Source organism: Hoplias malabaricus, chromosome 8, assembly GCF_029633855.1.
Source record: "Hoplias malabaricus isolate fHopMal1 chromosome 8, fHopMal1.hap1, whole genome shotgun sequence".
Lineage (NCBI taxonomy): Eukaryota > Metazoa > Chordata > Actinopteri > Characiformes > Erythrinidae > Hoplias > Hoplias malabaricus.
The window spans coordinates 27,792,236-27,808,082 of record NC_089807.1 but is presented as its reverse complement, the minus strand read 5'-3'; the positions used below and the strand labels follow the sequence as shown (position 1 = coordinate 27,808,082).

The following is a 15,847-nucleotide window of genomic DNA, read 5'->3' as shown; positions in this document are numbered from 1 at the left end:
GTTTGGACATCACGGTGAGGAAAAAGCCTGCCGGCTTAGTATTTTATTCTTTTCTGGCACCGCAGATAAACTGCACTCTGTTATAAACAGTACCCTACACTGTCATTATATAATTGGAACATAACTGTACCTTATTCTAAAATATTTGTAAATTTTTAGGTTGTGATAATTCCATACGCCCAATATGATTTCCAGGACTTATTTTATTATTTATTTATTATTTTACACAGTTCTATAATGAAATGATATGAATATTAATTTCTCTTTCTGAAGAAGACAATGTAATGTACCTTTACAGAACACAACTGGACTCTAAAAACATTGTTGTATTTTTAACCCAATTAATGTACCATTAAGAACAATACATGTACCGTAACTTTTTTCTGAGCGTGCACTCCTAAATAGTGCACATTAAAGATTACATTACTGCATTGTGTCCTACATAGTGTAGAGAAAGATGTTTGAGATTCAGCCCTAGTGGTTTGCACTAAGTCCTGGAGATGGAGCTGGGTGTATGAAATCAACTATTTTAAAATCTATTATTATTATAGAATAAGGTACAATTATGTTCCCTAATTAAAGGTACAGAATATGTACTAAAACGTACCAGCACAGCGATGGTTCTTAGACACCTAAAGCTTGTTCATAATCCTGTTGCAAGTCTCCTGACAGGCATTAAAAAGAGGAAACATATTCCCCAGTCCTAGCCTCCCTCCACTGGCTCCCTGTACTATTCCAGATTCATTATAAGGTCTTATTGTTTGTTTGTAAACACTCTGGCTCCTTCTTAAATCGCCAATTTACTCTCCCTCAAATTTAAGGATATCACTCAGAAATCAATTACTCTTAGATGTTTTCGTCTCAACTAAATCTGAACAGTGATGGTGCCTTCACAGTAGCCGCACTAAGACTGAGAACTCAACCTCCCATTCAGCATTAAACCTGAATAATCCATATCAGCTTTTATATCCCAATTTAAAATCTACCTTTTTTCTCCTTAGCATTTGAAGACATAAATACCTCTGAGGGAGTTTTTTTTACCTTGAGCTTTTCTTATTCTTGTTCTGTTTTAACGTGCCACCTATTTATTCTACTTTTTGGTTCTACTGCTACTACTATCTACTGCTTTTCGGTTCATATTTTTAAAATCAGACTTATATAGTTTATATGCTTTCCTTCATGTTGCATTCAGTTGTATGTAATACTAATGGAAGGGACAATGTTTGGTTGCAGACACTGTTCGGTTGATGAACCATTCTCAGCACAGTAGTGACATTTAATTGCATCTTATAATAATGTTATATATTTGTTGCTATTTTTAATAATATGGTTTCTGTACAAATCAAAAGCAAACATAAAGTACACAAAGAAGCTTCATCTTTTATATATGTAAAGAGCATAACAAGCCCTGTTTAACTGGACATAGTTTAATGTAGCTTCTCACTGCTACTGTGTTCCCTTTCCATTGATATATGTGATAGAGTGAGCCAGATCGACTGTGAAAATTCAGTCTCTAAATAAACTATAAAGCACATGTATATAGGGTAGATGTTTCCAATAAAGTGGTCTCTGAGGATGATACTTATGTAAGAGCAATGGGGCTGCACTAGTGGCATTTCCCTTAGGTGCTGGTTTCAGTGTCCTCAAAGCAGCAGAAATACCTGTCATTAAAGGGGAGTTCTTTGCAAGCTAACAATATTGCATCCAGATAATGGTGTTTCTCTCTCTCTCTCTCTCTCTCTCTCGCTCTCTCGCTCTCTCGCTCTCTCTCTCTCTCTCTTACTCTCTCTCTCTCGCTCTCTCTCTCTCTCTTACTCTCTCTCTCACTCACTCACACTCACAATGTCAACTATGTAGCCATCAGATCATAATGAAGAGACTATTGCAGGGAGACTATTGAAAGGATTATATAAAGGAACTATAGCATATACCAACCCTAAATTAACTGCTTCTATTCAAGCATATACAGCTGAGCAGGATACATTACCCTTTCCCAAGAATTTCCTACTAGAATTGCCAGTTGTATAGCAGCAGCAGAAATACCTTGCTAGGTCTCTCAGTAAATGGGAAACACTAATCCAGCCAATTGGTTAAGATACCACAAGGATCAAACATTACAGCACTGTTCTTCCCCTGATCCGATTGAGAATCAATAGCTCTGGTTTCTAGCCATGTTCTATCAGTCCTCTTTCTTCTCCATTCTCATTTTCTGTAAATTTATGCATTAAGCTTTTGTCTCTGCACTCAACCTTATTTTGAATGCTCACACATACGCTGGTCCACTGCTGTAGCTGAAGAGTGTCAGACAAGGAGTCGGGGCAATTCCAAATTCTCTGCACTTGACATATTAAGCAGCATGGAATCAGAATCATCTTGATTTATTATCCCATTAATATTTCGTTAAAATTCCAGTTTACAGCAATGTAAACCATTTCATTCAATTCTTGATGAAATATCTTTACTGGACCAGCACATAATTTTCACACAATATAAAGGCCAGCTGTCATTTGCAGAAGCAGAAAAACCATCATCATGACATTTTAACAAACTGTAAAATGCATGAATTTTTTTGAATATATATGATAAAACATTTAAAACCTGTCATGAGCAGAGATAAAAAATATTGCCCCAAAGAGAGGAAATATCTTTATATCCAGTAGCAAATGCCAAGTGCTTTTATGCATCACTACACTATGGGAATCTGGGAATGTGTGCTCATGTTTAGGATCCCTAGACATTTAGTTGTGTGAGTTGCTTAATCCGCTTCTTCAAATGCTGACTACTTTGAAAGGTAAGCCCCCGGAGCCAGTCTATAAAGTTCTTCCTTCAAACAAGCAGCTTTATCATGTGGAAGTCATTTCCCTGTTGGATTTGGCAAATGCTCAGGGCTAAAAGCAGCCAAAAATACAAATGGCTCGAAAGCACCAAGCAAGAGAAAGACAATAAATAAAGGTGTCAACTTTTATCAATGTCAATTGATTTTGTACAAACAAGGAGGTATACTTGAGAGCACAAAAGCAGGGCTGTCCATATGAGATAACGTGCCATGATTTATTTATTTAATTGTTTTTGGGTATTCATCATCCTTTTAACACTGTAACGAAAATGCTTGCTTTGGTATCTATTTTTTTAGCTTAGTAATATCATTAGATATATGCAGCAATATATTTTAAGAGTTGCTCTTACTAATATCTTTTTGCTGATATCTTGCCCCCACAAAGCTGCTCTTCCTGATGTAAGTGTTTAACCACTGTAGAGAAAAATCAATATTAGCAGATAAAACCTCATGACATTAATCCCCCATGGTTCGATTTCAATCTTGAACAGTGTAAGGTGCAGTCCTTAAAAGATCCTAAATTGATCTTAGGAAACATTGCCTTGCATTATAGCTGAGCATTTAGCCGTAAAGAACAGGCACAGGGATTTAAAGAAGCTTTCAATCTGATCCTTTATCCCTAGGATCTAGTTTAAAATCCACAGCAGATTCCACAGACATGCTACACTTGCATATTGCACTCAGAATTTATGCACAATCAGCTAAAACATGAATGTAATAATTTGTGCCCAAGAATTGTCTCGGGTCCTTATGATTAGATATGAGAGCTGTCTGTGTAACCTTTCATTTTTCAACATCAAATTGATTTTATATGAAATCCTCAGCTGTTTTAGCAGGTTTACGTTATGATGAACATGATTTGACCCGGCTGAAACGCTTCCACAGGAGAAAACCCTGCCAAATCATTTATTGTCAAATGTTTATTTCAACCAATATTGGCCACTGAGTTGGTAAATGGGTTTATCTACCGTGTTCTGAGCCAGTATTTATTTAATTAACTAATCATAATCTTATCCAGTCAAGACACTGTGTTTAAGCTTTTGTAACTTCTGTATCATCTGTAACATTCTGTATAACATATCATTTTCCCAATATAATATTAAGTTAAAACACTGAGCTCTGAATAGATTGTCCTCCATCTTCTTAGCAACAGCAAAAAGCAGGAACAACAAGATTAAGGCAGGGTGTGGGCCGAGCACACCATAAACATGCATTTATACACTTGTAGATCTGAGCACATTGCATTTGTACACACACAGATGCAATCCAATTCATGTATACAAACATATCTGATCTCAATGGCTTTAGTTAAAGGAGATGCTCAAAAATGTAATCAAAAAACATTTTTTATAAAATTCAGATGATCTTTCCTTACCATTTGCTGCTCTCCAGTCAGTTTCCAGTGTGCTGGAAACTGGTATAATTATATAATATAATTATGAAGCCCTAGTGTCAGTAAACAAGTAAATAAACAAAGTGGCTTGGTCAGACTTGCTAGAATTCCTCCCTCTCTACTCATGGCAAATCTTTTTTTTTTTTTTTTTTTTTTTTGCTGTTTCAGATTATTTAGGTAGGAATCCACTCTAAATTCTGGAGAGCACCAACTGCACTGTCTGCCAACCTAAAATAAATATAGATTGAAAATGCTAAAAAAACTAACATATTGAGATACAAATGAGTCTCTGTCTTAACTCAAACAGTGAATATAAATTTACAAACCAGTTAAACTTCAGCCGCATGCATAAACATGTTTATTTCCTCAAACATACCGTTCCAGCTTAAAAGATGCTGAGCTGTTTGTTAATAAGAGAACAACAGTTCCCCAATCTTAGACATTCCCTTTAATACAGGTTTTGCTCTATGGTGAGAAAATGTATCATAGTTAATAACAAAATGAGCACATGCAAATTGCACTAATCATTTTGCTATTCATCAGTTTCATCTTTAGAATATTTGTTTAATTAAACTCACATCTGGTATGAGTGTAAGCCTGTCACGATAGCACTTTTTGTGGTCAATATTTTGTCCTAGAAATAATAGTGAAAAACTAAATAATTTTAATTTTAACACCATTTCATGCCACTGATATTCTGATAATACAGTAACATAAATATACAAATAAATTCATTTTAAAATTAATGAACTTCTAGCAAAAACATAGATATTTATAATATTTTGAATTTGATTATAGCAATTGTTTAATTACCCTAAATTAATAAACCTAAATTAAATAAAAACACTATTTTAAACAAACTGCTCCACAATAGAGAGAACAGACAAAACTAGAGATCCGAACAGGGCAAGCGGCTAATATACTGGTGACGTTTATTCTTATGCAAACATGCAAGTAAACACAAAGAAGAATATTGAGGTCAGCAAAAATAATTGACGAAATGCCTTTATATTTTATGATAAGTTGATAATACAATTATAGTGATAGGCTTATATGAGTGTTTAAATTTCAGCATAATAACAATGTGGACATTTTTTATTTGCAATTTTTTTTTTGAAAATACAGTTAGCGGTCTCTGGAATTTGGAGTCAAATCCACCTTATGTAATCTGTAAAAGCAAACATAAGTCAATATTGCCCACTTAATGAGCATAAATAGACCAGCATCCTCAATTGTTGCATGATTTTCAGCGTTCAGGGGGACTCACTGCCACCCAAATGCCTTTAGATGGCATTTTTAGTGTCTCAGCCAGCGACTCACAGAGCAAAATTCTGAGCCATTTCAGGCTAAGCCTTTTTTTTCCAGTGTGCAAAAAGACCAGAGAACTAGCAAATTAACTGATTTTATAAAGTGATTTTTGATTAAAATGTTGAACATCGCCTTTTTAGCCTTTCACTCCATAGAAGCCCACAATCAGAAAACAAATTAACATGGTTAAAGTTTTTAAAGGGTTATCTGTGTGTAAATTTGTAGTGCAACACAGTAATGTGTCTAATTTCCATGCCTTGTTTCATCTAACTGTAGAAGTTTTTCTGCCTTTTCACATTCCACATTCTCTTTGGAGACTGACCTCTCCTAAGGGTAAAACTCTAGAATCATCACAAATCAGATCCTCGCAGCTAAATTCCCACATTGTTTTTAAAGCCTTTCCAGAGGAGCATTTAAATGCCAATAGTGATTCACCATTCAAAATTCTTTTCAGTCTAGACTGAAAATAGAGAAGTGATGCCACAGAAGAAGCACTAATGGGGAGATTTTCAATTCATGGTTCTTTAGAAAAACAGAGCCAAGTGTTAAGAGCATCTTAACAGGGAGAGAGAGAGTGTTCAGTGTGATGCTCACTCTCCCACTTAAGAATCTTCTTTGTTCTAAGATGCATTTGGAAAACCCAGCCCAGATTTATAAATGAGATGTGAAGGACCTTTTTAACTATATGAACAAGAAGTCAATTAATACCAGAAAGCTGCTTCCATAGCGTTAAACTGCATGCGTGTCTTCACTGGTGAAAGTAAGTTTATTTAGGTGATTAAAGTACAAAGAAATTCATTCATTCATTGTCTGTAAGCGCTTATCCAGTTTAGGGTCATGGTGGGTCCAAAGGCTACCCGGAATCATTGATCGCAAGGCAGGAGCACAACCTGAAAGGAAAAGCCCAGAAACAACTGCTTTTGGGAAAAATGAAACTTCTGTACCCCATAATGATAAAGACCAGCCTTAGTGTTATCAGTGAAAGGTAAAACAGCCAATAACTGTAATGGTATGGGGTGGAAAATTTCACAAAGCATGGATGATTTACATATATAAGAAGGTATGCATATGTGGAGGCATATTAATGATTATATAGAGAGATACACTTCCATTAAAGTGACATTTTTTCCTGGGAAGTCCATGGATATTTATGCAAGATATGCCCAAGCCCCATTCTGCACATAGATTGACAGAAAAACAGTGTATGTTTGAGTGTCCTGTCTGCAGTCCAAATTTATTTTCTTTTTTTATTTTTCTTCAACAGGAGTAGGCACAATGTTCAGTGTTGTGCAAGTTAATATGAAGAAATTTTATTCCAGATACTTTCTGGTCATGTTTAATATTGGATAGTGTAAAGAGCAGGTTCAAATATTTAGAAAAATTAAATCTGATATATTGACATATACATAGCTTTTTCTGGACAAAATATTTGCCAATATGTTCATCTGAGCAAATAAACAGTAATTGTTCATAACAAAGTTTAGAAATGTGTTCTCTGTAGGGGAGTAATAGATAATAATGAAACATATGGAACCAGGGCTAAGGCTGTGTTTAGATGGTGGACTTTATTCAGCTGTAAATACCATAAAATCCTATGGAAGGACACAGATTATTCTATTTTCATTCCTTTGACCAAATCATATCCAATTTTTCAGATTGAAAGAATAAGGTATACTCATTTTGTGTCACTGTTCACAATGCAACCAAGCAAAAACAAAGAGAGTGTGCCAGAAGATGTATACAATAGATACAGAGTGTATGTACTTGAAATCAAAATGGATGAAAGAAAATCATACTGGCTGTGTAAGAGCATCCAAATCTGTATGATTTAAGTTCTCCATTCGACCTTAAATAATACAAAAATTCAAGCCTGGAAAAATGTAATTTTTTAATTAATGTAGAAACATTACATTATAGAAATTTGCTTTAAGGACATGTAAAAAACACAAGGTAGTATGTTTTCCTTAAAATCACAGCTTTAAAATCATGATTACCTGTAAAGGCTTCTGTGGTGACTCAAATAAGAGTCTTCACTGTAGCCTGCGCAAGTGCCCTATGCAGTTGTGAGCGTTTATACTTTTGCATTGATGCCTGTGGCTCTGCACTTACACCACCAAACCACTAGGGCTGAATCAAAAATATATTCCTCCACCCTATGTAATATAAAATGTAAGTGGCGTAGTTGTATTAGTTTTATAGTCTGTGAAGTGCACTATTCACTATTCCCCATGTGTGTTTTTTCCTCTTCATGGTGAGGTTTTTTTGTTTTTTTCTCCCGGAGGCATCCATATTTTTCCCTTGTTCAACCTCTGTATCTGTAGAGGGGGCCCTGAAGCAAAAATACCAGATTTTACCTAGTGTTCCTTTAAGGAGTTTCTTTATATAGTCTCCTCCAAGACTGATGTACAATTGGGTGAAGTGGTTTTAAATTTCCTGCCCCTAAGTCTGCTCCACTGCATGCAGAAGGTGTCACAGGCGGATCGTTCAAAATTTCCACATGGATTTCTTGTGGAATCATCTTCGGCGTCTGAACACAAAGTAAAATGTTGGCTTCTCCAGCTGCTGTGGGCATGTCACTGAAAATGCAAACATGTTTATCTGAGCAAGTGTGTACAGTGCTGTACAGAAGATGTGACATATCATTAAACCTTTATGGCATGGCACTGATTGCCTGCCACCTGGCAAAAATTACTTTTCATTTGCATAAAGTTGAGGAAAGCTAGACTTCTCATCACTCTCTCAGCCTGCTTCACACCACTCTGATTTCCCCCAATTCTCCATGCACAACTGCCACCTGTCACCATAGAAATGAATGAGAGATGAAACGAAAATCCCCTCACCCAGCTGCAGTGTAAAAGCACTGTAAGTTCAGCCAAGGAGAACAAGTGTGTGTGTGCATGTGTTGCATAGTGGTGGCTTGCTCACCTCCCCAGTGTTCATCACACACAGTGAAGAGTGTGGTCTTGTTGGTCAGCTCAGGCAGTAGTTCAGGCAGTAAACTGCTGCAATGCATGACCACAGCCTGCGGAATCATAATGACACAGGACACCAGCCAGATCAGCACGATGCTCCGACGTGCCCTCTTAGCTGTGCTCTTGAACTTCAGAGGGTGGCAGATCGCATACCAGCGGTCCTGAGCGATGCAGCTGAGGGTCAGCACGGACACAGACACTGAGATTGTCTGGACAAAAAATAAAAAAAGTGTAGTTATATGCACAAATGTGGGCCCTTCAAAAAAATAATGAGATAACAGACTCAGGTAATAGAAGCCAAAAGCTAAATATGAGGATGCTCTTCATGAATGCTGGGTCTGAGCAAGCAAACACAGGCCAGCATTAGATTAAATGCTGTATTCTACATTTTATTAGCTTCACTTTCTATACCAGTTTCACTGTAGTTCACTTGTTGCTCTGCATACTTTGCTATCACCCTTTTTTCACTTTGCTCACAGAGCTGGTATTGATCTGGGTGGTGGATGATTGTCAGCACTGCTGTGATATGATGTGGTGGTGGCGCATTTGTGTCGTGCTGGTACTAGTGGATGAGACACAGCAATCCACAGCAGTTTGTAAACATACTGCCCACTCACTATTGACTCTTGCTGATCCTTGATGCAGAGACAGTAGCTCATCTATGGCTGCACTGCTTCTGTAGTTCTCCATCAGGACACGGTTTGATATTTTTTTGTTAGTGGACTACTCTCAATCAGTATTGTAGAGGGCGCCAGTCCTTCACAGGGCAACACACGCTCACAAATTCACTCACACCTTCGGACACTTTTGAGTCGCCAATCCACCTACAAACATGTATTTTTGGACCATGGGAGGAAACTGGAGCATCCTGAGGAAACCCACAAGGACACGAGGAGAACACACCAAATTCCTCACAGACAGTCACTCAGAGCAGGACTAGAAACCACAAACTCCTGGTCCCTGGAGCTGTGTGACCGAGACACTACCTGCTGCGCCACCGTACCAGCCATAAAGCCAAGTACCGACCTTGATAATTTAATCTGGTGAAAGTTTTACTGTTATTTTACCTTAATCAGTAGACTTACTTTCAGTTAAAACAGTTTGTGTATTTTTCCTCCTAAAACGAGCTATTTCAATGATATTTAATCTGCACAGCATGGCTCTGATTGTTCCTGGTAGGTGTTTCTGCATCATTGTAGAAACACAGGAACAGTACTAACCAGATCTGGACCAGTAAACAATTTGATATGCTGCTTCACAGATGCTCATAAGGAGAACAGAATACAGATGTATTCTGAAAGCTTGTTCTCATTTTCATGCTTTAACAGTCCTCCTTTCCTGCTGAAAATAATATGAACTTCTTAAAAATAAACATCTTCCCACACATCTGTTATTAAATCACTGCTGTTTAAAAGCAGATGTTCAATATTGGAAGTGTCACCGATTTAAAAAAAAAATTGAAAATGATATTGACAGCTTTCCTACTGGCATAGTATTTCATCTCTGTCTTGAAAACAGGAACTTTATAGGAGAAGGAAAAGACTTCTTAACTTTAAATCTAAGTCAATATAAAAAAAAAATTATTCCAAGTCATTTCTATTGGAGCATTTCTATTGGTCCATTTATCAAGGAATTTAAGATAATATTTTTAGTTGTCTCTCCCCATTGGTTAAACACAATATGGTGGCCTGTTCTTTTGCATAAAGGCGTTTTCAAAACAGTCTTATTATTACGTACTAAAACACATGTCAAATTTTGAACAAATACACTTTATTAACATATTAATGGTGTCTTTCACACAGAGTCCGAAACTCATGGATTTTGACACTGTGTCAGATTTCTTTATTAGGACCTGTTTTCTGCCATTTATGGATGCGCTAAGATCAGACTGACCAATCACAACGCACTTGTCATGGTTCCATACCAAACAAATGAAGACAGTAGCTGAGCAGGTCATCTTGTTTGTAGCAGCTTTTTGTAACACTAATATAGTAGCTGACAAAACACAAAAGCAGAGCCTCCGACTCCCCCAGTGACCTTTGGAAATACTACTGAACTCCCCTGTAGACTGGGGGAATTTAGTGTGTGTAATTTTGTTGCAGTGCTTAAAGTAAAATGATAAATTAATTGTCACTCCTTGTCAATTAAGTGTCCTTCCACAATTGCAAAGTTGAGATTCATCAGACTTGGTGTGAAGGTTCCGTTGCCTTAAAAATCCCTTCTGTTTTTTTGTGCAAAAATTGTTTTTTAAACAATCGTACTCAATCTTGCTACTTTATGAGAATGACATAAAATACATTACACCACACAGTGCAGTCTAGGGTCTAGGTCACCACTGAATACAAGCAGATTCTTGTTTCACTTCTGTGAATGGTATGGAAGTGGATGAAAATGCAAAATGACACAATTTATTTAAAACATAAAACCAAACAAGACTAAGAATTATCAAAGCAAAGAAAAGTTACAAGTGAAAAGAGACTAGAAAGAAATAAACACAGGGGGCTTACATACAAGAACACAGACAAGAAACACCTGGGAAGGTTAAGGAGATGGCAGGACCACAGAGGAGACACAGGTGGAGACACTGATACCAAGAAATGGCGGAGACCAGGACAAAAACAGCTTCATTAGCACATGGCAGACAAGAAAACAAAAACAAAGAAGGAACACATGAAACAGGGCAAGAGCATAACTCTGTAAGATCTGAACCAAGATTTGTTACAGCATCAAGTGGGATTTGTTCTTGTTTTCCTCCCATGTAGGACCTGGAATTTATATCAGTCTCAGTCCACCATCAAAACTGGGTACTGGAATTGTGTCATATTAATTCTATTGGACTGGACATGGACACTACTGATTGTCATTGAATTCTCCCACATTTACAATCTGTGAAAAAGGTCAAAAGGTTTGTACTCATGACGAGTTATTTACAGTTTAGTGTTCCAGACCAGTTCTGCCCTGAGAAAGCTGCTCCTTGATCTTCTGAATCTGCCACATGCCCATACTGAATTTTGTACCTGCCTTGTCCTCGTGTCCTCCAGCAGACATTTGCCGTTATTCGCTGCCTTATCTCAGAGATCAGTTTCCTCTACCATTCTGGTGCCTCTCCTTTGATCTTACTCCTGTAAATTTCACCCACGATTATATCTACTCTATCTGTTCCCACCCAGATTTTCTCTCAAGCTTTCTTCCTCCTGCTCTCAGGACATGTTTCTCATCAACATTACATATACATTTTTCACTCACTGGGCACTAGAATTGAATATTAATTGAAAGGTTTTTTGGTTGCGTCTAAATAAAAATATGTATTGGAATTTAGATTTGTTAAAAAATAAAGTCTGGATAGTTGTAGGAAAATCAGCATATTTTCCAAGAAGTTCTGCGTTTTTGCAATTTAGGTAATGCCAAACGTATTCACTGATGATAAGGTCTGGGCTCTAGGGTGGTCAGTCCAATTTTCTCAGAACACTAACAGCTTCTCTGTGATTTACAAGTGTCCTTCTCTTTTTGTCTGTCATTTGTTAGTAAAGCTTCACATTCACTACAACAGCATTGAGGTGTTATAGAAGAAGTGTATAGGAGGAAGATCAGAAGCCGGTGTAGAGCTTGATTTTCTTCTGTCAAAGATAAAAGCATTATATAAGCTTTTATGCACTTCCATCACCCACAAGGCAGGTGACTTGAAAAACACTGATTACCTTGTTACAATGGTACCTGTCCAGGGGTGGGATATTTAAAGCAGTAAGTGAAGAGTGAGTACTTTGAGCATTTGGCAAGCATAACTACACTATTTGCTCATTTGATTTTGCACATGAATTAGAGTTACCTCTATCAGCACACCCTTTACAGTTGTAACCGTTTCAACTCTTCTGGGTAGGCTTTCCACACGGTTTAGGAGTATGTTTTTGGGGACTTTTGAACATTCTTCCAGAAGAGAAATCAGACACTGATTTTGGATAAGAAGACCTGATTCAAAGTCTTTGCTCAAATTCATCCCAAAGGCAATCTGTTGGGTAGAGGTCAGGTCTCTGTGCAGGCCAATCAAAATCTTCCGCACCAAACTCATTCATCCATGTCTTTATGGAGCATGCTTTGTGCACTGGTGTGCAGTCATGTTTGAAAAAGGGGCTGTCCCCAAACTGTTCCCACAAAGTTGGGAGCATGACATTATCCAAAATCTCATGGTATGCTGAATCACTAAGATTTTCTTTTATTGGAATTAAGGGGCCAAGCCCAACTCCTGAAAAACAACTCCACAGCATAATCCCCCTCCAACAAACTTTACATTTGGCAGTAGGCAGTGTGTAAAGTGCCTCTCTCTTGGCAACCACCAGACTTGTCCATCAGATTGCCAGACTGAGAAGCCTGATTTGTTACTCCAGAGAACAACATTGCTCTAGAGTCCAAAGGTGGTGTGCTTCTACTTCTACTTGGAGATGTAAGGCTTAGATGCAGCTGCTGGGCCATAGAAAGCTATTCATCGAAGCCTTCTACACACTGTTCTTGAGCTAAACTGAAGTTTTAAACTGAAATTTAGCAATTGACTCTGCAGATAGTTGGGGACTTCTGCACACTATGCACCTAAGCATTTGCTGACCACTCTGTGTTATTTTACATGGCCTATCACTTTGTGGCTGAGTTACTTTCTTTCCCAAACTCTTCCACTTTGTTGACTGTGCAATATTTAGTATCAAGGAAATTTCACAATTGGACTTGTTGCACAGGTGGCATCCAAATCACAGTACCACGCTGGAATTCAGAGAACAACCAATTCTTTCACAAATTATTGTAGAAGGAGTTTGCATGCCTTGGTGGCTGATGTTATACACCTGTGGCCATGGAAGTGAATGGAATACCTGAATTCAATGATTTGTATGGGTAAGTGAATCATTTTAGCAAATTTGTGCATATGTGGTATCTATGTGTAAAGTATCCTGTTTGAACAATTCAGACATTTATTTTGTGCTGCATGTTTTCTGTTTGGACAGACATTATTAAATTAAAACTATTATAACTATATTTTACTGTAAAGTGTTGAGCTTTCTTACTGATATACATTGTAGAATAAATCTATTTTTAAGAATTATTAAATGAACTACAGCATCAATATACATAGTTATATAATAAAGAGCATGAAAATGAAGCACAGGTTTTCACCATTACCAGCTAACATCATTATATACTTACATTCATGCATCATGGCTAGGGCATGCATTGTTTTGTGCTGTTTTCTATTTGTTAATCAGGGGGCCATGCTTCAAATAGGCTTTTTGAATCTTGACCATTAGAACACTTTCTGCATGTCTGATTAGAAGGAACACCTCAGCTGATTAGATGGAGTGCTAATTTGTTAACTGTACATAGCAGAACCTATGGCTGAATTCAAATAAAACAAATGTATTTTAGCTAGTGTGTGTAAACACTTTAATGTAAAATTGGTATTTCGTTGCTGGCTTCTTTAGCATGTGTGTCAATAATACGCTTATGGTAATGCTGACATATAAGCTAACCTTAGCTGCTAGCTACACACCAGTTGGATGGGGTAACATACAGCAGTTAAGATTTTATTTTTACTCAAAATAACATTTTAGCCAAATGCTAAAGCAGACCTAAAGGAATGCATATTTAGCAAATACAGCCATTTTGGACTGTCTGTACAAACAAATGTTGGTGATGAAATAATAGATACAAGTATGCCCCAATACCTGGTTTAGCAGGCATCTTTCTGTAGTTTAAGTAGTAGTTTAAAGCCATTTTGTTTTCTGTACTATCAGACATAGTATAAATTGAGCTATATGATTTAAACCAGAAATTCTGTGTGTGTGTGTGTGCTGCGTGCGTGTGTGTGTGTGTGTGTGTGAGAGAGAGAGAGAGAGAGAGAGAGAGAGAGAGACAACCAGACTTGAAAAATTCAGTGCATCTTCTTAACCAACCGTGATGACAGCTGGAATCATTTGATTAATTGCTTTGGAGAAACTTCAACAAGTTTTTCCAAATGTGCATATTTCACAAAAGGTTTTATACAAGCAGAACTACAGAACTTTGCAGGCTGTAAGAGGGTGGTGTTTAATCTTAATTCACACACAATTTAGCTTCTGCAACCAGTGCATTGGAGGACTGGGGGTTCTGGACATTGTAGACTTCTGTCCCCTCAAGGCTGGTTTACTTACTACAAGTACTTAATAGTGATGACACTGCTGTCAGAGAAATGGCTAGAGCATCATTATTTTTAGACATAAGATGAAGAACATTCCCAACAACAAAAGTCATTAAGCCCAGCATCTGGGGTTTTCTGAAGAAATTATCTGGGAAACTAGAAACTAATGTACTTGAGTTTGGAACCTTAATTCATTGGCTAATATAAATAATTTATGTGATTGGACTGGAATCAAACTGGAATGAATGAGATCCAATTCCCCACTAACCTGCATTATAGAGTCTTCCAGATAGCAGACACACTTGGGATAAATCTGTCTCACTTTTTTGCAATAACGGCTCAGTTATGGCACTGGCAAGTGTTGTGTCAGCCGGACATGGGCCAAATGTCTTGTTATGACACGTGTTGTGTGGGCCAGACCTGGGCCACATGTCAACATCTGGCCCATGTAAGGTGGACCTGTGGCTGAGATGTGGTAGCCAGACAACACCGTCATTACAGGAAAAAACATGGGCCACAAGAGAACTTCACATATGCCATATTTGAGCCAAATATTCTTTGCTATCTAATAAAGGATGTGAATATCTGTAAGTGCAGTAAAAACACAAAACAATATTGCCAGACACAACAGGATTGTTGACATTATAACTAAGGACATAATGTTAGTTTCTTCTGCAGTTTTGCAAAATCACATTTGTAAAATCAATTTTCAAGCTTAATTGCTAATAGACCAGTTAAGAATAGATGTGACAATAGATGAAGAGAATGGAACTATATTTGTGGCAGAAGTGGGTTGCATTTTTGACTCCTCATTGGAGGAAGGACATTGTACTAAGATCCTGATATTCCATTGCCCCTTGTGCAGTCTCAGATACACCATGTGGTGCAATTAGACACATCTTCAGTGATATACCAAGGGTAATGGGAGGTTTCAGGTCCTAGTTAACTAGGCACCCTCACCTGGGCGACCCAGCTGGGGTCGATGGCTCCCCGACTTGTGTCCATATAGCGTACTAAACCATCAATGATGGTTTTGCTGGCTCTTCACTCCTGCAACCCTCTAAACGCCCCTACTTCCAACCACAATGGACTCTCTGCTGCTTTTCCACCTATTCTTTCTACATTCCTTTTTGAGCTCAAGATATTTGGCCTTGTTTCATTCATGGGCCTCTTCCATACAG

The 15,847-nt window shown here is 37.6% G+C and overlaps 1 protein-coding gene across 1 annotated transcript in view; it reads right to left on the bottom strand.

Moving 5' to 3' along the window:
- hcrtr2 (hypocretin (orexin) receptor 2) overlaps positions 1-15,847 on the bottom strand; it is a 109,305-nt gene that overhangs the window by 14,871 nt on the left and 78,587 nt on the right. The window contains exon 3 of the mRNA XM_066678269.1: positions 8,463-8,718. Coding sequence (XP_066534366.1) covers positions 8,463-8,718 — 256 coding nt within the window. The remainder of the gene's footprint in view (positions 1-8,462; positions 8,719-15,847) is intronic.